Source organism: Stegodyphus dumicola, chromosome 7 (assembly GCF_044657685.1).
Source record: "Stegodyphus dumicola isolate Sdum_Otavi_A_Nest chromosome 7, ASM4465768v1".
NCBI classification, from domain to species: Eukaryota; Metazoa; Arthropoda; class Arachnida; order Araneae; family Eresidae; genus Stegodyphus; species Stegodyphus dumicola.
Window position 1 is genome coordinate 58013766 of NC_140774.1, and position 27795 is coordinate 58041560.

Consider the following 27795-nt stretch of genomic DNA (forward strand, 5'->3'; position numbering starts at 1 on the left):
AAAATTGAAAGAAAGCTCCAAATTTTTAAATAGGTACTAAACATTTTGATGATTGTTTGATTTACTATTTTGAAGCTTTATTATTTATCATTTATACTTTTATTATTTTTGAAACTCGGACGCTTCCAAACATATGAATTTATAATACTTACAATTCAGTAAAAACAAATACAAACTTAAAATTTTAGATTCTAAGCTTTCAAGACAGCTTCTGTACACAAAAGTACTCGCTGTTATACACTCATGTCCATAAATTAAGGATAATGCAAAATCAGGCAAAGGAAAAGTTAGAAGCAAAACAAATTTGACTTATTTGTAAAGCTTATTTATTAAACAAAAGGTAAAGAGCAAAAACAGATGCTATATGTTTGATATTATTAAAAAAATTAGCGATTTTTTTTTCTCCCTGGAGCAAATTACCAAAAAAAAAAAAAAAAAAACTTATTTACAAAAAACCAATATTACATGGTTGGTTTGATTGTTAATACATTGTATGTCTCCCAGACGATGCAATACAGTCCGTACAACGCCTAGGCATCTGAGTATCAAATTATCGATCTGATCTTGGGGGATATTACATCACTCAAAAAGCAATGCACTCCGAAGTTCCGGTAGACATGTAGAAGGAGGTTGACGGGCTGCAACTCGTCGGCCAAGCATGTCCCACACGTGTTCTACTGGTTCAAGTCTGGTGAGAATGCTGGCCAGTCTGTACGGGTGATATCCTCCGATTGAAGGCATTCGCTTACGATATTTGCACGGTGAGGACTGGCGTTGTCATCCATAAACAAATTGTGTGCCCATGGCACCCCGAAACAAATGTACATGTTGTTCCAGAATGACGTCCCGATAGATATGGCTTGTCATGATTCCAATTTGAACATGAAGGTCAGTTCTGGAACCCAGAATAATTCCACCCCAAACGAGCACTCCTACACCACCGTAACGGTGTCGTTCAATGATGCTTTCTTGGTGGTAACGAATACCTGGAGCTCTCCATATGAAAGTCCGGCGAGAATCAGACTGCAAGCTAAACCTGGACTCGTCGGAAAACATCACACAAGCCCACTGTTGCTGTGTCCACAGTGCATGCTCTCTACTCCAGGCTAACCGCAGGCGACAGTGAGTTGCAGTAAGTGGAACGCATCTGACAGGTCTACGAACATATAAACCAATCTGCCCTAAGCGTCTGTACACGGTCTGCCTTGAAATTGTCGTACCAGTGGCTGAAGAGAGCTGACGAGGCAGGTCTCAGGCTGTGCTCCACCTGTTTGTTTTGGCAGTAACTGCCAAATACCGGTCCTTATTCGGCGCTGTAACTCTGGGGCGACCTGTGCTGTAACGTCTACTCACATTACCATCATCTCCAGTATCGGAAATTGTGTTTGACATAATCGAAAGTTCCAACTTACTTTTATTAAATTGCTCTAATAGTCTAAAAGAAAATAATAAGCCGTATCCAATTAGAAGATTAAGGAACAACACAATCTGCAACATTAACTGAAATAGATTATTTTAGCTTAGCTTATACCGTCCGTTATACATTAAACGCGCATGCCTAAACGTATTATGCATATGCGTAAACGCATGCGCGGAAAATTTGTAGCTTTGAGGTCCGGATTATAGATCATTCCGGATTATGGATGTCCGGATTAAAGACTTTTGACTGCACTTTCTTCAATACATAACCCGAACAAAGAATCGAAATTGGAATTTATCTTTGTCTCGAACACTTTAAACTTATTCTTCAGCACTTCCAAATCACTTCTTTGGATATTTTTGTCGGCAACGTTTTGTTTTAACTTTGTTTTCAATGTATGTTTTTTCGCTGATATCTCCTTTAGTGACCTTTTAATTACCAAAAGTCGATAAACAAATAAAGAGCTTCAGAAAGTGGGATGGTACTTACTTTTTTGTTTCTACAGAACTTCAATCTGAAAGTATCCTATGTAATTCTTCATTTCACAAAACCGAAAGTAATATCACAGTCTCATAAATTTCATTAGCTGTTCCGGCTCTGACCGCCTAAACAATTAATTAAACAACGTTGAACAATTTAATTAATTGTAACAAATTGCCTCAGGCTCTTTTATAAGTATTAGTTTATGTTTTATAAAAATTTAGCAAATTTTTGATTAAGAAACATATTTTTAAGGCAAGCAGTGTAATTAATAAAACATTTGTATTTTAAGTGTGCAAGACAGTCTGTCTGAAATTGTAGCTTTTAAATACTTTTAGTCCAAAGTAGCATTAGCCCAAACATCTAATGATTGTCTGTAAATGAAAAAAATTGCCCGTTTGGACCTAATTTTTATCCTATAAAATCTGAGATTGTTTTCATTATTTATTTGAGGGGTACTGAACCCAAGGTTTGCATAACTTTTCAACCACAAGGTTTGTGCTTACATTATTTTCTTATTTTTTATAAAAAGTTTTAGAAAAGTATTTAAAATAAATGGATCTTATATCGAGTTAAAGAAAGTGCTTACAGATTGTATTTTTTAAATAAGCTAATTATCTTTAAGATAAATGCTATTATTTTTTTATGATGACAATAATAGGAAAATAAGGGGAATAAAGTCTCCTGAATATTTCTTTTTGCAGAGTTATTTATATTAAAATAAATTTCATAATCCTTAATTTTATTTGCATGAATTTCACATATTTCATAAAAAAACAGATGCATGTTTGTATCCTATAAAATAATTTGTTAAAATTCTACAGGATATTTGAGTGGGCTTCCCAGACACTGTTATTTCATAAAATAACAAGCAAATATTTATATTGTATACATCAATGCCTTTAAAGATTACGTTATTTCATGTAATTGTAAGATACCTGTTTAAGTATTTATTCCATGCTAAAAGAAATTATTTGTAAATTAGGTGATATTAATTTCTTTAAAAGTAATTCATGGGTTCAGTGCAAATTGCATTTTATTTTATAGAAGAAATTTTGTTTCACAAACTTTTTGCATACACAAAGCTTTCGGTCGAAGGCTTCTTAGTATTTTTCGGTTTCGGCACGAAAATCGCCTACAGGTCGGCAGATAATGTGGCTGGATACGAGGTTTTTATTTATGAACCTCGCGCTGTAACATCTTTCTCTATTGATTGCTATTTCCCTACTGCCAGTTGCCGCATTCATTCGAAACCATTTCGTATTTATCAAAATCTGACAAGAATATTCTGCGTGTCGTGATTTGGAAAGCCATCTTTCAATACGAAATAATCCGTAGATACACCTAGAAGATTAAAGGTGCCATTTAGTTGTTGAGTTATCGATGAAATGGTTTCATTTCATGGTTCTTGGACTATAGTTTAAGCCTAATTTTCTATCACGAATGAGGCCCACCAGCGGCCGAGCGGTGGAGTCACCGAACGCTGGTAGTCGGTCCGAGGTTCGAATCCCAGGAACGGGCTGGGCGTTTTCGTGGTTTTCCCCATGTGTAACGTGTATACAAGCCAGTTTCCCTTAGAAAGTGCTCCACAAAGGCACAGGCAGATAGCCCTTGAGGCTTTGTCATAATCACACACAATCATGAATGATGCCTTTTCTTTGTCAAAATTTTATTGCAAATTTTTCATCTCTGGCAATTTCTAAATAGATAGATTCGATGCACTTTTAAAAAGTTTAAAAAGTATACCAGTATTTCAGTGGTAAATTAAAATTTAGAGCTATCTAAATTTATGTGCAGTCATAATTCACTTGCATTTAGAAGTATCTAAATTTATGTGATGTCAATTTATGATTTAAATGGATGTGTGTGCCAAGTTTGGTGCTTTTATGCATGTACTGTCACTGTGGTTTATTATGGTCTCGGTAATAAAATTGTACCTATTTTTGTTTATTATAGGAATGCGAAGCGCCCAAGAAGAGGATGTGAGCAAACAAGCCCTGTGGATGTGGAGGCTGAGAGGTAAGATACCAATTTTTTCTCTTGGCTTCTTTTTTTTGTTATTGTTGCTTCTTTGTCTTTGAGTATGGTAGTAAAGTCATGCTGCGATAATGATGTTAATGTCACACTGCGACTTTTGTATAACTTCACAAAGTGACATAAATTTAATTGCTTTAAAGCAGCGGTTCTCAACCTTTTGACTAACACATACCATCTAAACAAAAATTTAAAAACCTTAGTACAACCAGTATAATTATTGTACATTTTATAATACTTATTCAGTTTCTCAATATAAATAGAAAAAATAAATGTATTGCCATTTGCACAAGCTATTGGCTATCTGTATTAAATAGGCACACATAAAAAATATTAATTAAGAATTGGTTACCATTTTAATTATCAAAATTTAAGTTATATACTTAAATTTAGTGTAAAATTTGGGCCTGTTTAAGAGAGATCAATTTCTTTGTCTGGCCTTATTTCACTTAGCTTTAAGTGTGATCCACTTTTAATTTTATTCTGTATTTATTTTTCAAATAAAACATGGAAGAAAATCCTTGTTCACACAAATAGGTTGTGCGAAAAGGCAATAAAAATTTAGCTTTATTTGAAATGCCTTTAAATTCTTTTTTTCGGTGTAGCCAAAAGTTGTTATTTATGAAATCTTCAGTGGAAGTGCAATCACAGGAATTTTCTAACAATTGTTCTTTTTTTCTTCATAGAATTTTTGAACTTTGTTTCTTTGCCTACCACCTATTTTTTATCTTGTGTACCACCTGTTGAGAATTGCTGCTTTAAAGATCTGTGTGGGTGTCGCACAGTGTTACATTAGTTTAATCAGTATAATGTCGCAATAGCAGTATTTCAGACATCTCCTCCAGTAAAACTGATAACAGCAGAAAAGCGTTTTATTGATCCAGTAAGAAGTTACTCTTCCAGTTATTAAAATCTTACTGGAATCTTTGGAATTTTTTAATTATTGAATATAGTCATCACAATCATATCAGATTTCCTCAGTGATTATTGTTATATCTCATTGTATTGAAATTATATAACAGATGCGTTTATGATTAATTTACATTTTTATGTAAAACTTTGCTCTCATAAATTGCTATAAAACTATATGCTCATAGTTTTTGTGTATCACTTTTGTGTACTTGCGTGTATTGCTATAAAACATATGCTAATAGTTTTTGTGCAAATAAAACTTACATTTCTTCATTCAAATATTTAGTATAGCCAATAACTACAGTGAGCATAGTTATGTGAATGAAATTAAGCATATAAAACAATTTGTTTTCCAATAAATGTAAGAAAGTTTTAAATAGCAAATTTTCTAGTGTATAAGACGCACTTTTTTTCTTTGAAAATAAGTCGGGAAAAAAAGGAGGTGCATCTTGTATGTCGATACTCAGTTTTTGATTGCATTAATTTCTGGAAATTTCCTCTTTTTTTGGAGTTATGCGATTTTTTTCTTGTTTCCTTGCGATGTGTGGGAATATTACAGTTACGGAGAGCTTAGTAAATGTGCATCTGGCATGAAAACTGCAATTTTTGCGAACGACTTTTAAGTGTGGGAAATTTCAACTGTTTGGTGTTTCTTAAGTTTGTTGGCAAATTATGGTTCAAAAACAATGTTGAAATTGCTGTAACAAAGCATGCAAGCTGGATGCAGGCTTCAAATTTTGAGGTTACACCATCAAGAAGAAGGGGAAGGCCTAACATTTGGAAAGTTTGTGAATGGGTCAAAGCATCTTGGGATGCTGTGAAAACAGAGGCAGAGGTTAAATCATGTATGAAGTGTGGCATTATTAATACACTGGATGGTACAGAGGACAATCTGTTGTATGAGGACTCGAATGCTGATTTAGGAGAGGTTTCAAGTGACTTTTCATTTAGCTATGGTGATGAGTGTTTAGGTTTTGATGAAGAAAATTAAAAGCTCTTCCCCAGATGAATTGTGGGTATAAAGTATTACTTTGTATTTATATTTAAAATACTGTAAATTCATTATAATGAAATGTGTATAAAAAAAGGGGGATGTGCCTTATGCGCCTGCAAATACGGTAATAAAGATATAAAAATATCCATTCACTTAAGAGAAACTTAAATTCATTTCCTGCAAAAATTTTAAAAGATCCTTTTAATATATTTAATGCAGCCTTTTCTTAATTAATAAGAAGTTAATATTGTTAATAACATATTTTATTTATATCGGCAATTCTGTCAATGTATACATGTTTTTCGAATGGCCTTTCATCGAATTTTACAAAATATGACTCGTATTCATAATATAAGTTTACAATGTCTCCTTCAGCCTCATGAAATTAAACAAAATATGCATTATTATTATAAAAAATTATAATGCTATTATATGCATTGAGATGAGCAGTGACTGGCAAGAGTTTTAAAGCTATTTATTAAATTTTAAATTACTTTAAAATTGAAAGAAAGCTCCAAATTTTTAAATAGGTACTAAACATTTTGATGATTGTTTGATTTACTATTTTGAAGCTTTATTATTTATCATTTATACTTTTATTATTTTTGAAACTCGGACGCTTCCAAACATATGAATTTATAATACTTACAATTCAGTAAAAACAAATACAAACTTAAAATTTTAGATTCTAAGCTTTCAAGACAGCTTCTGTACACAAAAGTACTCGCTGTTATACACTCATGTCCATAAATTAAGGATAATGCAAAATCAGGCAAAGGAAAAGTTAGAAGCAAAACAAATTTGACTTATTTGTAAAGCTTATTTATTAAACAAAAGGTAAAGAGCAAAAACAGATGCTATATGTTTGATATTATTAAAAAAATTAGCGATTTTTTTTCTCCCTGGAGCAAATTACCAAAAAAAAAAAAAAAAAAAACTTATTTACAAAAAACCAATATTACATGGTTGGTTTGATTGTTAATACATTGTATGTCTCCCAGACGATGCAATACAGTCCGTACAACGCCTAGGCATCTGAGTATCAAATTATCGATCTGATCTTGGGGGATGTTACATCACTCAAAAAGCAATGCACTCCGAAGTTCCGGTAGACATGTAGAAGGAGGTTGACGGGCTGCAACTCGTCGGCCAAGCATGTCCCACACGTGTTCTACTGGTTCAAGTCTGGTGAGAATGCTGGCCAGTCTGTACGGGTGATATCCTCCGATTGAAGGCATTCGCTTACGATATTTGCACGGTGAGGACTGGCGTTGTCATCCATAAACAAATTGTGTGCCCATGGCACCCCGAAACAAATGTACATGTTGTTCCAGAATGACGTCCCGATAGATATGGCTTGTCATGATTCCAATTTGAACATGAAGGTCAGTTCTGGAACCCAGAATAATTCCACCCCAAACGAGCACTCCTACACCACCGTAACGGTGTCATTCAATGATGCTTTCTTGGTGGTAACGAATACCTGGAGCTCTCCATATGAAAGTCCGGCGAGAATCAGACTGCAAGCTAAACCTGGACTCGTCGGAAAACATCACACAAGCCCACTGTTGCGGTGTCCACAGTGCATGCTCTCTACTCCAGGCTAACCGCAGGCGACAGTGAGTTGCAGTAAGTGGAACGCATCTGACAGGTCTACGAACATATAAACCAATCTGCCCTAAGCGTCTGTACACGGTCTGCCTTGAAATTGTCGTACCAGTGGCTGAAGAGAGCTGACGAGGCAGGTCTCAGGCTGTGCTCCACCTGTTTGTTTTGGCAGTAACTGCCAAATACCGGTCCTTATTCGGCGCTGTAACTCTGGGGCGACCTGTGCTGTAACGTCTACTCACATTACCATCATCTGGGAATCGTTGCCAAAGGCTGGAGATGACACTCTGGGCAATTCCAAGTTTGTCTGATACTTCCAGTTGGGTACGCCCACATTCCAGACGGCCGATAATTCTACCACGTAAAAAATCATCCAAATGCGTCCTTTGTCGGTTATTGCACTGAAATGCTTATAAAGCCCCTGCGAACTATTTGGTTATTGCACTGAAATGCTTATAAAGTGCCTGCGAACAATTTTACTTCTTTGCCTGTATTCGTTATATATCACTTTCTTACATTCTCGTCATTGTGAAGTACCATCGGTGTCATCTGGTTACTTCCTAAAATTTGCATATGATTCTTAAAGATGTGTGTTGTGATGTTACAGGTGATATTTTAGTATATTTTAGAGTTCGATTTCCGCGTGACTCCGAATTATCCTTAATTTATGGACATGAGTGTAGTAGCAACTTTGTTGCAGCATATTTTGGGTGCCCCCATGCTGCACAGACACTATACATTTACCACCCACCAACCTTTTTGAGATTAACTGTTATAGTAGCACCTTTCTTTTCAATTGTTGCAGGGAGATGAGTTTGCACTATCTCTAAAAAATACATTAAATGGAAAATTTACTTGTGAATTTTTAATTATAATTACTGCATATTTAAACAGAAAGTCAATTAATTAAAAACCATAACATTTTTGCGATGCAACTATCACACGGAGGACGAGTCCAAGGATTTTCAAGTTCTCTTTCCCTACGATCAGCTTCTTGAAAGAACTTTTCGGCTTGCAGCATATTTTGGGTGCCCCCATGATGCACAGACACTATGCGTTTACAACCCCCGAACCTTTTCCGAGATTCGAACCCGAGTGCTTTGGTACGGCAGTCGGCCTGATCGAGCGGTAAAATATAATGTAAAAGAACAAAGCTTTACTTAATTCAGCTCAATTACTGACAAATGGATAGATAACAAACTAAGTAACAATACATCATAAAAATTAAATAGCAGAACAAATGAGGATTAAACATCATTTTAAGAATAAAAAAAAGTTAGACATTTTAAATAACATTTTAAACATTTGCGATCAGATAAAACTGCTATTTTATGTTGTCTTCTAATTCATTTAAAGTCTTCTTGACATAACAGGTTCATACACTAAATATATTACTCTTCCTTCATGCATTGGGATATCTTTCCAGATGCTAATATCTACCTGCTTTATTTCTTCTGGGATGGTCACATATGCATTTAGTAGCACTATGCACTATTCATGGAAGTCTGGTCTTATTTTATTCGATTTTTTGAATAATTAAGATTTGACTCAGGCTGAGAGCTACGGGTGCTGGGTGTGACTTAATTTGGCAGATTTCATATTATATGTAATGTAAGTTATCAAGATATTTTGTAAATGATGATGTACATAAAAATATATTTATAAATGTTGACTTATGTAAAATAACCTATGATAACTTCAGGGATTTAAATGCCCCCCTTTTTTTTTTCACTTACCCAACTGTACTCTTCGGCTAGCGTGTCCGACATCACTTCAAAATATTTGTTACGATTACTATTAATATGTTTACGTTAGTCTCCTTTAACATTAATATGTTTCAATTCATTGACCTAAATAAATAAATATATAAATAAAAATTGACTTTAATCTATAAATGCATAACCAACAAGATTTCTTATTCTATCATTTAAGAAAATTATTTCAACTTCACAGAACACTCAAGAAATCTAACTTTCCTCAAAATAAAATGCAAATGTAATGGAAACTTATTTATAAAATCATAACGTTTTCATTGCTTTGAGTTCCATATTTGTATTTTAGTACATTTTATGCAGTTAGTTTTTATATAAAGAAAATAAGATAATACTGAAATAGAAAATTTCATTTAAGCAAAAACGTAACAGAAATTACTTTATAAAATGAAAAGGTGTGCAAAAAGTAAACAAAATAAAATAAAAAATAAAAAAAAAAAAAAAAATAAAAAAAAAAAAAAAAAAAACTATTAGGATTAATGTAAAATATTATTTTACAATACCACAGGAGCTATGTTGTTGAGAAACATTCTCTCTAAAAATTGAAGTTCTAATTCAGTTTTTAATTGGAATATATTTAATTCTGAATTTTTCGGTTGATTGCACAGTTAGGAGTTTTCAGCAACTCCACCTTTTCTTGCAATATTTGTAATCTACTTGATAAAGAATTTAAATTTTTTAAGATTAGATGTTGAAGTTCTGCGGAAGAGAAAAGGTCAGGGTATTACATATTTAATTCAGAAGTCAAACAACAAAAATCAGCGTTATATTTACAAAATTTTCACAGTAAACAGTCACTGTGAAAATTTTGTAAATATAACGCTGATTTTTGTTGTTTGACTTCTGAATTAGTATTTATTCGGCGTGTTATTGTGTCTTTATTACATAATTATTCTAAAAACCTGAAAACAGAACACTTTTAAAAAATTGACTATTGGCAAATTCAGAAAGTTACTGTTAAAAAATTTCCAGCTGCGGTAAGATAGATTTCCCACAAAGCAGGTTTAGGATTTGCTAGATTTGGCGAGAAATCACCCATTTGGCAACATCTTTCAGCGAAATTGGCAATATGCCGTAGACGGATGGAGAACCATTTAGAACGAGTTCTTACTGGTTTGACTTGGAATGTTCTCGAATGCATGCTAAAAGCTATATAAACCCTGCCTGTATGCGGAGTAGCAGTAGTATCTCGAGTCTATTGAGTTGATTTTCAGTCTAGTATTGAGTTGATTGGGGAGTGTGTAGAGAGAGTCTCTTAATGTATCGCGAGTTAGTGCATCATCGAGTCTTATCTTGGAGTGTGTTGAGCTCCAAGAACGATTGAACTGAGTCAGAAGCTGTATTCTAGTGCTTATTGTGGAGTGCATCGCGAGTTGTAGCGTCGAGAATCTCGACAGTACGTCGAGTTCTGAGAAGACTGAACCTAGTCGGGAGCTGTACTCTAGCACTTTGCTGTGAAGCTGTCTTCACTGTTACAGCCTAAAGGCTCTGTTGCTGATTGTTTCAATGTGCTTGTCGCAGTTTTTGGACGACTGTAAACATGTTTTTGGAGATGTCCTGAATAATACTGGCAAATACATTGTGTGTTTATTAAGTGTCATCGTTAATCACTCCAAATTGCATGAACCTGTACAGGAATGCAACAGTACGAAACCTTTATTGGGTCTTTCTGATGAGCCTGCTTTTGGAGTATTAGTCCTCAGATTTGCAGTGAGGACTAGCTAAAACAGATGCAGAAAATTCTGGTTGAAAATATTTTCCTTGTGTGCACTCTGGTAGCAATGGCAAGCACAGCTCTGCTAGCTTTTTTACTATAGTACTTTTTTACTGTTTTTTACTTGTTTACTTTTTTTACTCATCTGAAGAATCGGAGAATTTAAATCGCTGGTGTTTTTTTTTTTTTTTTTTTTGTTGTTGTTTCTGCACCAAATTCTGCACTTTTCGATGTCTGAAAACTTCATAGCCAACTTTAACTTTTCTATGCCTTTTTCACTGAAAATTTTAAATTTCCGTTATCACTCATAAACAATAATTTAACATAAAGCAAAAAGAATGAATTAAATAATCGTTTAATGTTAGATTAAACATCTAAATGTTCTAGCAGCATTTATTTGCTCATGTATAATTATCGAAATATTTGATGTAAAATTAAATTAACAGTCATGGCTACATTATTTTATAAAATTCTGCAAATTTCAGATATTTTGCAACAATTTATTCAATAAATAAATCAAATAGAATTTTTATGGTTTCGAATTGTAGGATTATACTATTTCATTATTTTTCCACTGCAAAATTAAGGTGACCGAATAGATTTTGAGAGCATCAAATTTGTATAAAAAAAATGCAGTTAAATGTTAAAGCAAATATATATTATATCCTGATATGATTGTTAATTTTTGAATTTTTTAATACATGCATTCCTATTTTTAAACAACTAGTCTGGTAATTAAAATAATGTTAAGATTCAAAAACCAAACTACCAACTCGTACTAATAATTTATGGATAAAAGTACTAAAAATGGAGATGTTACTATATTTTAAAAATATTTTGGTACTGATGTCATTCATAACAGCATTTTCCATGTTCTATTCAGCTTTCTAAATTATACAGTGAGAAAAATGAGCAACAAGAACACATAATTATAGAAAATATCATACTTGTCGATGCAAAAATTTAGAGAACCCGGTGAAATTGCCAAAGTTCTCAATAATCTGGGGCTTGATGTGATGCAATCATTTTGTTCAGTTTGATTCATTTTTTCATATTACATATGTCATTTATCCATATCAGCCCAAAACCAAGAATTTGGCACCGTTTGTACACCTTCATCAAATTCAGCAATGTAAAAGAAACTCTTGAAAAGCTAAAATAATTATTTTAGGTATTTTAGGTAAATTTAAAATAGATCAAGTCTTAAAATAAATAAAAAAGCACTATTTCATTCAAAATATTTCAGGTTCAAAGCATAAGTTTAGAGAAGAACAATTTACAAATAGATTTGAGTTTTAATACAATTTATTCCTGTGTTCTTATTAAATACGCATTACTGTTCTTTTTTAATCGATACAGATTTAAGTTTTGGTAGAGGGATAATTTTTTTTTACTTTGGTGTAATAAAGGCGTTTCTTCGAAAACACAAATTGGAAGAAATATTCTTGATGAATACTTACAAAATAATCTCTCTCTCTCTTTATTTATTTATTTATTTATTTTTAAATCTTAAATGATCATAAACAGCATTTTTGTTAAAAATGCTATCTGTAAAATTTTCTTTAGTAAACACCAGCAAAATGGAAACTGCCCTAACATAATTAGAATTTTATTTATTTTATTAATGTATGTATAATGATGTATCTAAGTATGAAATCAATTAAAAATCAGCTTGCCATTTAAAAAAAAGCCTTGCTTTTATCAATTAACCCAAGTACATTTAGAAACAAATTTAATTGGTTTAATTATTCAGAGACTACTTTTAAGGAATGACTATATAGAAAATATTTCATATGAAATAAAGTTGCAACACTTAACTAATAGGATCACGTTCATTATTCTTTGCAGAACTTTATTGACATAGCTAATTTTATCTGCATATACATGTTTATGAATTAAATGTATATTCAACTGAGTAAAAGGAAATAATTATTTAATTTAAATTTTGTATATTTTGCTCTTTAAACAACCTGTTATTAGTAGTATATTCTGAGGCAGGAAAATGATGTTCTATTTTTATTGCATTGCATGATTATTTTCGTGTTATTTAAAAAAACATTAGCAAGCCTTGTGAAAACATAATCGAGTATATTTAGTTATCAATTAAATAAATTACATCATCAATTAAATAAATTACACAGACATCAGAAGTATGCAACCTGATAATGTAATGAAAGTATGTAGCATTTATGAAAAATTGTGGCTCGAATTGAAAGAACAGGAAATTTCTACAAATATTCTCATATTTAGAGTTGATTTTGGACTGACATCACTTTCATGAATTATTAGTTTTTTCTTCTTGATTGGTATGATGTCTCTTTCATCACTTGAGTATTCATGATACAATTCTGCTTCAATAGATGATAAATTAGGGGAGATCTCACATCGACTAGACTTCATGATGAAATCCATAATTAACAATTGCCTGTTGTTTTTTTGTCCCCCTAAATCTTTTTAAACATCCGTATATAGATTTAAACACTTACTAAGCTCCCCTTGGAATCGGAGATTTCATTCGACATTTGTGTCATATTGTAAAAAATGATTACCTAATTTTCTTCCCAATTCAAGTCCTACACTGATGACTTTAGCTGTGAATGCAGCTGGTTCAGATTGGTCTTCATCATGTTTATTTGTTTCATGAATCATGTTAACTAACTCATCCTCATTTAGTTCTTCATCAACCATTATTCCTTTAATATATGCTTGAGCTAAATCCTCAAAACCTTCTCCTACTACAGTTTGAGCCAATTTAGTGATCTGAGAATATTCACACTCTAATGGTAATCTATCATTCTCATCTTTAGCAACATCCAGCGTATTGCTTTCCAGCATGCGTTGAGCATTGATTGTTTAATCTGAGTATATGACAGTCCAACACAATCTAAGATTGTAAATTTCTTCCAAGCATCCATAAGAGTAAGATTCATTATTCTCCATTTTTTCTAAAATATACCTAAAGGTTTGTTTGATATACACAATGTTGTAAAAGCCAGAAAATATTACTTGATTCAATGGCTGTAATAAAGAAGTTGTATTTTTTGGGCAAAAAGACTATTTCTACTTTTTTGTGTTGTAAATTTTGAAGATGACCAGGTGCATTATCTATTAAAAGAAGAGTCTTAAAAGGCAATCCTTTTTTACCTAAATAATTTTTGACATCTGGGACAAACATGGTAAGAAATCATTCATTGAACCTTATGGCAGTGACCCGTGCTTTCCTGTTAGGCATCCAATAAAAGGGAAGGTTATTTATATTTGTTCCTTTAAATGAACATGGTGTTTTTGATTTGTTAATAACCAATGGTTTCATTATATAATTGCCTGAAGCATCGCAACAGAAAAAAATTGTATGACTTTTCACTACCTTATGACCACTAGCTGATTTGCAAGGTACAGTCAAAAGTCGTTAATTCGGACACCTATAATCCGGAATGATCTATAATCCGGACCTCAAAGCTAAAAACTTTCTGCGCATGTGCCGCGTTAGCACAGGCGTTTTACGCGAGCGCGTAAGAACTTGACTACTGCGCATATGCGTGTGAGCAAGCGCAGAATACGTTTTCGCCTGCGCGTTTAATGTATAACGGACGGTGTAGGCTAAAATTATCTAATTATCTATTTCAGTTAATGTTAATGATTGCGTTGTTCCTTAATCTTCGAATAGGATCCCGCTTATTATTTTTTGCAGACTGTAAGAGCAATTTTATAAAAGTAAACTTGAACTTTCGATTATGTCAAATAGAATTTCCGATGCTGGAACTTCCAAAGGATCTACAAAACGAAAGTATGTTTCAATGTCCAACAAACAAAAAGTGAAATTGCTGAAAAAAATGGATAAAGACATGAAGAATGTGACAGAGAGGTTAGTGAAAACGAAAAAATTTCCATTGACCAGTTAGTCGGTATTCTCGGCACAGCAATTAACGGGACTTGAACAGCAGAACTCTTTAACTGAAAAGAAATTATGTCTGTTTATAGAATTAAAGAGAAAGTATTAGTATCACATAAAATGAAGCAACTTAAACAACTTACATTGAAAGAAATGTTTAATAAAGTAAACAAATAAATATTAAGCTTTTTTTTTTTGTAAATTTTGATACCCTTTAGATCATAATTGTTCTTTATTTCATAAATTACGGTTTCATATTTTTAATTTTAGAATTTCTGCATGCCATCTTACGAGATTTAAACTGATGATCTATAATCCGGAAAAATCGATAATCCGGAATCGCCGAAGTCCCGACGAGTCCGGATTAACGACTTTTGACTGTATTTTTTTTTTTTTTTCAGAACAACGTAGACACGTCAGCATTGAAGATCTGATCAGAAATGTAGGAGATCGTGGCAATTGATTTCAGCAAATTTTGCTGGATATTGTTGTTACATTCGAATCAGCAGATGCACTTTCTCCTTTCAATCTTAGATTATGTAAAGAATGCCTTTGTTTAAATATTATTAAATCTCTCAAACCAACCATGACTTGTGGAAAAAGATACCTTTTTTTCATCTGACAAAGTCGATAGTGACCGATTCTTAAGTGCTTTATAAATTTTTAAAGCCTTGTTTCTAATAGCATCAGTATCAATTGGAATCCATTTTAAATTTTCGTCTTCTACCCATATCTAATTCTTTTTCTAGTAGAGTCTTCATTTTTTTTTTTTTTAATTGTCCTTATTGTGGCTTCGTTCATGGAGTAAAATTTAGCAACATTTGTTACTCCTTCTCTATTACATAGATGATCTAATATTTTAATTTTTGCTTCTAATTTCATTTTTGATTTTTTTTTAAAAATCGTTTTGGCATTATAATACTTTAAAAAATTTACATAAATTATAAAAAATGCCACAAAAACTATAAATGTTGAAAACTTGCTAGTAAACATTCAGATATGTAGATAAAAATGATGTAATCCTTGCTGCTAAAATACTGATACTGCATTAGTTCGCGTGAACCATATAATTTAAAATTTTACTGTTATGAAATACATATACATACTATTGAGATTCCCCTAACACGGGGAATCCCCATCCTTGTTGTTGCCACCAGTGTTACCAAAGAAATGAGATTAAAAAATGACTTCAAATGTATGTATTTGCATTTATGCAGCAAATACTATTTTACTAAGTTTTTGAAATCTGTTAATTTTTAAACTGTGTAAAACTGAAATCATGTAAAACAGGTAAGTACTGTATAAATCGAGGGATAGGTGTATTTCCACGAGATGTTAATACATCAGAACTTTAAATGTCTGTACATATATACTTGAAGATGAAATCCTGCAAAGTTGACAAATGTTTTTAGGAAAATGAAAATTAAAATGGAAATACAAATTTAAATTTCAATAAATTTGACTTTCTTATCGTCAAGACTGCACTTGCATTGTTTTAGAGTGGAATTCATACAGAAAAGCTTCTAATTTCAAAATTGTCGTGTAGTTTTTGTAGTAAAATATATTCCTGTTTCTAACTTTTCCAGGTCTAATAAAGAATACTGCTTTAACATATGGTTAAATAAAATGAAAAGGCATGATCTTTTGTAGTATTTGTAATAATTTGTCTGTCATGTTACCACAAGTTTTTGTTGGTGTTAATTGTTTTTTATTTTCATTTTTTACTCAGAATTGCAGAATTCCAGGTCTTTAAATTTCTAAAAGATAAGCAACAAAGCATAGTATTTAAGAAAAATTTTTATTATTTGCACTTCAAATGCCGCATATGTCAACTAAGTTTAAAGTTGTATATTTTAATACAGAATTAAAAAGAATTAACACCAACGTGCTGCTAATTTGTGTGTGTCCAGTGAATTAGAGGAAAGACCATTCTTAATGCCCATCAACCATGATTTACCAACAATGCGAGAAACAGGCCATCTTTGGAAATCAGAATTTATTTTAGCAACATAAACGTTATTTATACTAGATTTGCATTTGCTGTCATGTAAGTTTTTGATGGGCTTCTGAAACAAAAGAAAATATTTGTTGGTGGTATGATGAAATAAAATATTTGATACTAATACTCTCCGACTGTCATCTAAAATCACACAATCGTTTCCTTTGTTGAAACAATTTATTGTGAATAGGTTTTCTTTTCCTTTTTTATTTGGACATCTGCAGCTTCATTTAGAGTATGCCCTTCCTCGATGAACTAATGTTCAGTTGTAGTGGGTTCCTGGGCATAGCCTTATCCCAGTGTAGTAAGTTAATACTTTTACGAATGTTAAAGAAATAATGTTGCTGAAGTTCGTAAAAATAAAAATTCGAAGAGCAGTTATGGCAGTGAAATGAAATGAAAGCAATTGTGACATTATAATCAGTAGTAATGGCAGAGTTTGCAGCAAATATAAGATGATGAGTTTTGAAGTTAAAACCTAGAGCTAGTTGGAGTGTGAGCAGCAGAGGCAATCGGGGGCGGAGAGAGAAGAAAAAGCCCTTTTCTTCTTTTTTCTTCCCCCTCTCCTCGAGTATTCAAGGCTGAATGGTTCAGTAGTCAGGTGGTAGGCGGGAGCTTGTTGAACTTCTGTTGGCTGGCAGAGGAGTAATCCTATTGGGTGAAGTGTGATTTACAGTGTGCTACGGGGAAGGCCTAGGCTGTTTTCAATCCATACTCCTTTAGAAGGGTACAAAGACACACATCATTTCCAGGTTCCTGGGTTGTACCTTATCCTGTGTATAGCACGTGAAATACACTGGTGTGCAAAAATTAAGGACGAAGTCGAAAAATTAGCATATCAGCTGAACGAAGAGGCAGAGCGGACAGAAAGACCAATCCCGAGATTAAGTAAGGTGATCTACGGTAGCACTTGCGCAGATATGCGGGTAGACATAATGGGGGAGTGTCTGAGTTGTATAAAGCATGTTCTCGGTGAAAGATCAGTATTTCTGGCAAAGAGATTGCACACCGTATAGCAGTTAAAATCACACTGAGTTGCTGCCTCGGCGAGAAATGGCGAATAATCAATCTGTTAGATGACATCTGGATGCTTTTACCCGAGGTCATTGGGAAGTTGGAGGAAGGCCGCCGTGTGACAAGTGTGGCTGCAGAGATCGGAATTGCTCACAGCATCGTTTCACGACTTTGGAGACAATTTAAAACTACAGGAACAGCTATCCGGGGGTTTAGTAGTGGTCGTTCACGAGGAACCACACCTGCAGATGACCGGTATATTGCCTTACAGGCCAGAAGAAACAGGCGGCAGACAGCGGGAGAAATCGCTAGACACACGACGCAGGCGACTGGACGACAGATATCGCGTTTTACCGTGGCCAGAAGACTGCAGGGTGGTGGTCTGTTTGCACGACGCCCTGTACGGTGTGTACCTCTAACGCCTGCCCATCGGAGAAGGCGTTCTCTGTGGTGCCGGGAACACCGGAATTGGAGAGACAATGAATGGGGACGAGTACTCTTTACAGATGAGAGCAGATTCAGTCTGAGTAGCGATTCTCATCGCATACTCATCTGGAGAGAGCGGGGAAGCCGCAATAATCGATCGAACATCATTGAAAGGGACAGGTATGGAGGTGGCGGTGTTAACTTCCGAAGGTTTAGCAAGACGGATGTTGTCTGTTTTTGGTTATGAAAAGTATAAATTGTTAGTGTAACTAACTGTGCGTTCTGTGTCTGGGTGTGAGATGTTAATGTAAAACTGAGTAGCGTAGTGATCAGCTAGTGACTCAGCTTTCTCAGTTTCTGTGTATGTGATCCCAGAGGGGCCATTAAGGGGCAGAATATTTGTGTAGCATCTATTATATCTAGAAGCAGCTTTCCATATACATGATCATCAGTAGAGAGTGATTCTAAATATCTAGACCATTTGTTTTGTGCGTGTACTGACTTCCTGATTCAGCCGATTTAAAATTCTCTTAACTTCTGGGCATCTGGTCCTCTGCCATATTTTTCTAGCTCTCTTTCTGTTAGCTAAAAGTTCTCTAATAGCAGGATCTCTGGCCCTACCAGTCAACGGGACCGCCTTGCTATTTTTCAGAGCACGGTTAAGTGTGCTAGTAAAATCTTCGATAACTGCGTCTAACTCGTCTTCACTGTGTATCGCGGGTAACGGGTACTGAGTGTTGTTTAGAGCTACCCAGTTCATAATAAAGGCTCTTTTGTGTGATGTACTATAGCTACTGATATTCACCTCCATTAAAACAGGGTTATAATCAGAGAATAGTTCACGTAATCTTTCTATCCTTGATGGTTGATAAATATTTTTTAGCAGGAAAAATTCAATAATGCTTGCAGATCTATAGCATGTTGGGTAGGAGGGAGCTACAACAGTAAAGTTGGCCGTTGAGGCAAATTGATTAACAATGTGACCATTTGAATTATCATTTCTGCAGTTCCGATTTTTGTGGTGTGAGTTAAAGTCTCTACCTATGATAATTTTATTCTTTAGTTTGGATATAGCCATTAAATCGGCGAAAAATCCTTCTGTGGTTTACGGTTGAGTAACTAGATCGAGACGAACGTGATTGGTTGTAGAGTGTGTGGTATGATTATGATAGCTACCGCCTTCATGGCCGAAAGCTGTTGAACTGTGATTACAAAGTGAGAGATGGAGCGCTTAAGGATCCTCGTTAAGCGCTCCATCTCTCACTTATTTCAATTTTTTCCACCAGCATTTTTTGTGATTGGTTGAAATTCTTTCTTGTCTTCAATCCATACTAATTTAAAGGGATGGCTGAGTGAATGAGGGGCTAGAGGACATGATGGACAAATTAAATTAAGCCTGCTTCAATATTAATTAGTGATGCGATAGGAATAAAAATTTTAATTTTCCCAATTTTTGGTGCTAAGCTAGGCAATTAGGTATATTACAATAATTAGTTAAAGAATAATTAATTAGTTTTTTGGGTCTTTTTTAAACTGGTGTAAAGGCCCTTATTTTCGTGAGCCCGTCGTAATCGCAAAAATCAAAGCTTTGCGAAATACTTTTCCCCCCCCCCCCAACTTTACTTAAGTACTTTTAAAATTTTTCAACTTTCTGTTCTGTTCATATAAAATTCGTGAAATTTTCAACTCGCGAAATCACCGATATATTCATTTTTGTGAAAATTACGGCCTGCAAAAATAAGGGCCTTTACAGTAATTAAACGTTTATCAAAAACCTTTATTGTATGTCTCTGAGGATGGTTTTAGGCCTTTTCCTGTGTTCTTCGGATTTGATATGATTTAAAATTGGTATTGTGGACTTGTTTGCCCTGGTTATATCATTGTAGAATTTTTGACTGGAGGAACAACTTTTGGTTGTGGTGGTGTAGGTAAATTTTGACTTGAAGTGCTTCGTTGATTTACAGTGTTAACTGCATTCTGGACATAATTAGTATCGTTTTCAGGGTCCAGAGGACGAAATATATTTTTCATGGCAATGAAATTTGATGCATCTCTAAGAATTACAGTTTTTTAAAATCTGTTTTACACGGGAACCGATTGTCCGATTTTGATGCGGTTTCCTGCATTCAATAGCAATTTCATGCTCCACAAATTTTATATCTGCATCTCAAATAGGATGCAAGTTGTAGGAAAATGCTTTTGAAAGCAGCAAGCCGCATCAAAATCACACGACTCGAAAGTTAATGATCCATTTTGATGCGTTTTGCTGCTTTCAACTGCAAATGCATGCCCCATCATTTTGATATAAGTTTTATGTCTGTATCTCAATTAGGGCGTAATTTCGCCGGGTTGTCTGTCTATACCAGGGTTTCTTAAACTGGAGTCGCTGGACTTGCAGCAGGGGGTTGCCTAGAATTTTAGCAGTTTTGATATTTCTTTAATTTATTATAATACTTTTACAATTACCAAATATTTTTACATAATACAATACATCTTAAAATAGATATGGCAATACAGACAAAGAAAAAAAAAATGAATCCGTTTCGACGCCTTCATTTTATAATAGAAACGTTCATTTTTCTTGCTTTGCACGTGACGCTGTCATTTCATCTGTTACTTATTTAAAATGTTCACATTGTTCTATGTCTTAAAATTAGAAATTAAATGTAGTGACCTAAAACTGCAAGTGTACAAAAGAAAAAATTGACAGTTTCACTCACGCATGTGTCGGATTTGCGCAGTACTTATTGGGTTCCACAGAATTTTTGTAAATACAGTCAAAAGTAGTTAATCCGGACTCGTCGGGACTTTGGCGATTCCGGATTATAGATCATCAGTTTAAATCTGGTAAGATGGCATGAAGAAATTATACAATTAAAAATATGAAACCGTTATTTATGAAATAAAGAACAATTATGATCTAAAGGGTATCAAAATTTACAAAAAAAAGCTTAATATTTATTTGTTTACTTTATTAAACATTTCTTTCAACAAGCACATGCGTAAAGCATACATTAAGCATAGTCGAAATTAGAAAATTGCAACCAGAAAACTATTTGATGTGTACTTGTGGTATTTATAATGACAAGGAATTTGATTTAAATCATATCAAAGACGGAATACATCGAGATGAAATACTACATTTAGTAAGGAATTATAAGCCGAATAAAATAAAAACATTTGCCCTGAAGATAAGGATAGTGCTGACAAATCAACTTCCAGTTCATTGCGCGCTGCGATGTCCCCCCCCCCCCGCAGAGCAGCATGAAATTGATAAACAGATTTCGGAATGGTTAAGAAACAAAGGATATGCCTTTTTCCATTTTTTGCAGCAATTCCACTTTTTGTTTAATGGACTTCGAAACATACTTTTGCTTTGTAGATCCTGTACATATTAGTAAATATATATCGGAAATTCTGTTTGACATAATCGAAAGTTCAAGCTTACTTTTATAAAATTGCTCTAACAGTCTGCAAAAAATAATAAGCCTGATCCAATTCGAAGATTAAGGAACAACGCAATCTGCAACATTAACTGAATTAGATAATTTTAGCTCAGCTTATACCGTCTGTTATACGTTAAACGCGCATGCGTAAACGTATTATGCGCATGTGCACAGGCAAAGTCACAGCCGTAAAGGTCTTATGAGCACACGTAAACGCGACGTATGCGCAGAAAGTTTGTAGCTTTGAGGTCCGGATTATAGATCATTCCGGAGTATGGGTGTCTGAATTAATGACTTTTTGACTGTATTATGGCGTCCTGGGAATCGCAAAAAATTCTCAGTGGTAATAAGGTATTGCAACTGAAAAATATACTATACGTATGTATGCCTTATAGGCTTACCATCCTCGTGGTTAGAATTAGCGTTTGAATTATCCGAGATTTCATGTTGTTTTCTTTTTATATTTAACTTAAAATTATCATTAAAAGCATTAGCAAGGCTATCTAAGGGTTTTTTTAGCATACTGAGATATTTAAAAACACACTTACCCTTAAGGGGCTCCAGTACTTTCAATGTATCACAGTTTGCTTTTGCCGTAAGAGGTGTATGCTGGTCCATGTCCGATGCGACTCGTACAGCATCCAATTGTTGCTTGAGGAGACGAGTATTCTCAATCTTAGCTTCTAAGGGGATGATTTGAGTATGGAACGAGTTAAGAGAAGATTAAGAGACATATCCTAAAATAATATGTCCAATTGTATCAAAATATTAGCAGTTTACAGCTATAAGGTGAATTATTCAGTATAATGATTTTTTAATGTTGACACTGATGGCAAATTGCTGCTAGAAATTCTGTGGTTTAGAGATATATAATCGTCCAGAATATAATATTTCATCACAATTATTCTTTTTCAAAGTAAAAAAATAAAATTTACAATAAAGCTTAGAACTAACATGAAAACTAATAGATAGTTCTTGTAACTATGCAATACATCTGGATTTATATCATAAAAATATTTTTCAATAAATAATAGATCAATAAATAAGTATCTTAATATTTTATTCATACTTACAAGCCAGATGATGGGTAACAGGTATAAGAACACACCTCTATTTTCCATGCAATGCAGAAAAATACATAGTAGCTTCATCTGCCAAACGGTCTAGTACATTTATGCAGCATTGTTGTCTAACAAGACTCCAGGTAACTCGAGAATCATGGGAATATTCCAAGTAAACACCACTTTCCCATTGAAATTTTTAAATTTCAGTCACTTAAATCTAATATCCATACATAATTTACATAATCTTACCACATAAAAGATTAATCATTATTATAATTAAAAGATTTACTTCAAAAGATATTTTACAAATAGATATTTTAGATAGGAGAAAAACATATTTATTATATATGCCTTGTACAATGACTAGAACTTTAAGCACTTAAGTGTAACTAAGCAGATGGAACAAATAAATATAATACTGGTTTTTGAGTAAATGGAATCTAATTTCAAATTTTTAAACAAAGTAAGGGGGGTATCAAAGTATCAATATACGACAATTCCAATAATGAGTATAAGGATGGTACCTTACTCTAGATATAATATTACATGAATAATTAATTTTTATTAATCATGTATAAATATTCCTTTCTTTAGTTTTGTTAGTCAAAACATACTTTTATTTTTAATTATTAACTGTACAATGTTTGTCACTTCACAGCAAAATGCATTGTGAAGGAAATACATAAAGTCCATGCGGTGACCAGACAAAAGGACGAAAGTGCACACGACAAAAGCCCACAAAAATGACCCCACTGGGATAATTGCCCACGCGACTAATACCCACACCGATGAAAGCGCACATTGATGAAAGCCCACACAGATAAAAGCCCACATAGATAGAAGGGCACGCTGATAAAAGTCCACACTAACAAAAACCCACACCGATATATACGTCATGAATAGAGATAAAATAAAAAATAAATGAATAAGAAATAATTGAACAATAAATTTAAGTAGCGGAACACATTTCATTTTCGTCTCCGGCCGAATTAAATTCGTATATATATATATATAGTACAGAGAGTCAATCAAAATAATATAATTAAAAACATATACATGTATGTATCTTTGTTTTTATATTTACGCAAGAAATGGAAGTGCCTTTGTATCAGTGTGACAAAGGGAGGTGAAAGGGAATACTGGCCACACTGCTTATTTTAATTCTAAAAACTGGTAAGTTATAACTGGTAAGTTACTGGTTAATACTGGTAAGTTATATTTTGAAAGATGTTTTGAAGTAATTTGAAAGCAAAATGTTAATAATGTTTTAACGGGGACTGGAGTTAAATCATCACGAAGAATAAAATTTCAATTGTAAAAGGAAAATTAAAACATGTAATCATTGTCATTGATCGAAAATTAGTTGACTTTTCAAGGGAATCAAACCAACTCCCGTTCAATGAACAATAATTGATAAAAATACGTAAATACGAAAGTGTTTCGTCTGGTGTCCGCCGACAACATCGCGGAGGAAAACGTCGCGGAGAAAACAACGCAAGGCGAAAACGTCGTGCTACAAAACATCGTGGGAGAACACATCGCAAAGAGAAAAACATCGCAGTTCTAAAACATCGTGGTGCAAAATATCGTCGTCGAAAATAAAGCGGTTCAAAAACTTCGCAATTTAAAAACATAGTCGTCGAAAATATCGTGATAAAAAATAAAGTATCTACAAATCATCGCATGACGATAACATCGCAGACATGCTTTTTTCAGACATGCTTTAATAACTGTAAATGGATATTCCCATAATGATTCGTGAGCGCAAGAGGGTAAGAAGGATAATTTTTACTTTCATATTTTTTATTAATACATTTTTGCTGAGAAAATAAAAAGGAAACTTAAGTATAGAAAATTAATGCAACTTATAGCACTTAATAGAATTTTAAATCGACATAGTTAACTAACAAAGACCATAATAAATTATTTTTAATAAAGATTTTACAGGTAATTTTTCATAAAAAGTATAATCTATTAAGTTGCATTTAATTTTCTATGCTTAAGTTTCCTTCTTATTTTTTCAGCAAAAATTTATTAGTTAATAAAAAAATGTGAAAGTAAAAATTATCCTTCCTTACATCACTTGCGCTCACAAATCATTATGGGAATATCCATTTACAGTTATTAAAGCCTGAAAAAAGCATGTCTGCGATGTTATCGTCATGCGATGATTAATAGATACTTTATTTCTTACCACGATATTTTCGACGGCGATATTTTTAAACTGCGAAGTTTTTGAACCGCTTTATTTTCGACGACGATGTTTTGTACCACGATGTTTTAGAACTGCGATGTTTTCTCCCACGATGTTTTCGCCTTGCGTTGTTTTCTCCGCGATGTTTTCGTCCGCTATGTTTTTGCCGCGATGTTTTCGGCTGTAACCGTTTCGTCTTTACTCGAGTTATAAGTTAAAGCCAAACCGGCAATTCTAGTCAGGCCAAATATTTCCGCGAATAGAAGGAATTATGAACCAATGCTGATATTGAAAGAACTTATTCTTATGAAGCATTTTAGTCAATTCAATTTGGAGTAAAAATCAATTACTGTAGAGAAATCCTATTTAACTCGAGTAATCGTCCCCGACACTTTGATGTTTATGCATTTGAGTACTATATTATTTGTAGAAATTAAACATTGGAAATTGTCATTATGAAATCGAATTCAAAGTAAAGTTGAAATAAACATAGAAGATTATAAAAAAAGATAAATAATGCAAAATTTGTAAAAACAAATCAAAGACAATATAAAAATAATATAAAAAATAATATAGAAAATAATATAAATAAGATCAGTGAATGTACATGAAGATATAAAGGCCAGAAAAGGTATTAAGTAACTGTCTATTAGCTCTTGGACAGTGAAAATGCTTTTTTCCTTTCTTAAATTCTTAATCATTGCGACACGACAATTAGCCAGAAATTAATTAATTTCCATTCACTAGTATTTTCAAAAAAATCTTAACAGATGGTGTCTCTCAGATAAGAACTCCACAAAATACATCCCTCAAGAATTCCAAGTCCCACCCACTACCATAAATTGCTTCAAGTTTTACCGACTGATATTATTCAAAGCCCCTACTGCCGTTAAGAATTTTCGGACACCCTACACTTCTGAGTCAGACACGAAGAGAACACTTTGCCAACTCCCCCACTAGAAAGAATGTAAGTTACTTAATACCTTTTCTGGCCTTTATATCTTCCTGTACATTCACTGTTCTTATTATATATTATTTTCTATATTATTTTTTATATTATTTTTATATTGTCTTTGATTTGTTTTTACAAATTTTGCATTATTTATCTTTTTTTATAATCTTCTATGTTTATTTCAACTTTACTTTGAATTCGATTTCATAATGACAATTTCCAATGTTTAATTTCTACAAATAATATGGTACTCAAATGCATAAACATGAAAGTGTCGGGGACGATTACTCGAGTTAAATAGGATTTCTCTACAGTAATTGATTTTTACTCCAAATTGAATTGACTAAAATGCTTCATAAGAATAAGTTCTTTGAATATCAGCATTGGTTCATAATTCCTTCTATTCGCGGAAATATTTGGCCTGACTAGAATTGCCGGTTTGCCTTTAACTTATAACTCGAGTAAAGACGAAACACTTTCGTATTTACGTATTTTTATCAATTATTGTTCATTGAACGGGAGTTGGTTTGTTCCCCTTGAAAAGTCAACTAATTTCCGATCAATGACAATGATTACATGTTTTAATTTTTCCTTTTACAATTGAAATTTTATTCTTCATGATGATTTAACTCCAGTCCCCGTTAAAACATTATTAACATTTTGCTTTCAAATTACTTCAAAACATCTTTCAAAATATAACTTACCAGTATGGATGCACGCTTTTAAAATAATTCTACTTTAATTAAACTTAGGAGATAATATAATCAATTAATCAATACTGTTTAGGAAATAAATTATTACATATATATATATATATATATATATATGCGGGAGAAAGGAAAAATAAGCAATGCCCTCTTCGAGACTCGAGCCTGGATCTTTCGAATACGAGCCAATTGTACTAACCGTTACACCATGAAGGCATTCTAGAAGGAGGGAGAAAATACCTTATATTAATATCAAGTGTCATACATTACAAGTTTAAAAAATTGTATTTGAACTCGAGTGGATAAACTTGAGTATTTTATGAACGATTGGAAATTCGAACAAGATATAGGCAGAGTGTGAGCTAATAGTAGAATTTTAATAAAGGCAATTTTACAGGAAATTAAAGTATTTCAAAATATTTAACCTCATTTTACACTTTTAAAATATATTAAAAGTATTTTAATTGAAATTAATATATTTATATTCAAAATTCTTGGAAAGAAGATTTGGCTTGTCATCCCAATCGTTTTTCTATTTATTATTCTTAATATTATTACGTTAAAAGCCTTTTTGAAAACAGTGATTTTTTAATATGATAGCTTTATAATTCGTGATGACGAAATTTCTTAAAAGGAATTAAAACAAAATGTTGAATTATACTCCATCCGTCCCAAATTAGTTGTTACGTTTAGGTCGAAAATTTTGTCCCAAATTAGTTGCTACATTTCAAGTCGGTGGAGTTATAAGTAACTTTCTAAGCAGTTTAGTAAATTGACATCCGTAAAATTATATTAACAGTTACAGCAGTTTAAAATCAGATACATCCCATCTACATTAAACATCTAAAAGTTGTTATAAACATAAAAAGCATTTATTATTGGAAACTTTAAATCATATGTTTCAAGTAAACCTTCAGCAAGGGAAAATCTTCAGCAGAGGGAAAAGAAAAAAACACAAGTAGTGTCTTTGTGTGTATGTATGTTTTACGAAAACGAGTACAAACGTTTTCGCTGGGTAAACATTGTTTGGTTCTTTCCACAAACAATCCGATACGGGCTAGTGTATCCGATTGTTTCGAGAAGAGCTGTTGAGTTGGCCCTGAAAAGGCAAAGACGTCTGTGTATATTCTTTGGAAAATTGTCGTAGCATTGAAAATTTTTTAAACG

At 33.2% G+C, this 27795-nt stretch overlaps 1 protein-coding gene and 1 long non-coding RNA gene across 11 annotated transcripts in view; one reads left to right on the plus strand and one right to left on the minus strand.

Annotated features, from left to right (window-relative positions):
• Window positions 1-22937, minus strand: part of LOC146996192 (uncharacterized) — a 65307-nt gene extending 42370 nt beyond the window's left edge. For 2 of the 3 annotated variants that reach the window (XR_015042025.1, XR_015042027.1), the window contains exons 1-2: window positions 22260-22937; window positions 11882-12087 (exon numbers count right to left, since the gene is read on the minus strand). This is a non-coding gene — a long non-coding RNA (uncharacterized LOC146996192). The remainder of the gene's footprint in view (window positions 1-11881; window positions 12088-22259) is intronic. The other variant, XR_015042026.1, reaches the window with a different exon arrangement.
• LOC146996191 (uncharacterized) overlaps window positions 1-27795 on the plus strand; it is a 300697-nt gene that overhangs the window by 55073 nt on the left and 217829 nt on the right. For 4 of the 8 annotated variants that reach the window (XR_015042012.1, XR_015042017.1, XR_015042019.1 and 1 more), the window contains exon 3: window positions 3857-3919. The exons of 2 other annotated variants lie outside the window; for them this stretch is intronic. Coding sequence is in view for 1 of the 6 variants with exons in the window: in XM_085820260.1 (XP_085676386.1) it covers window positions 3857-3919 (63 nt within the window). In the remaining 5 variants the exon portion in view is untranslated. Of the gene's footprint in view, window positions 1-3856; window positions 3920-15227; window positions 15967-27795 lie in introns of those variants that run through there. 2 more of the 8 variants (XR_015042020.1, XR_015042016.1) reach the window with 2 other exon arrangements.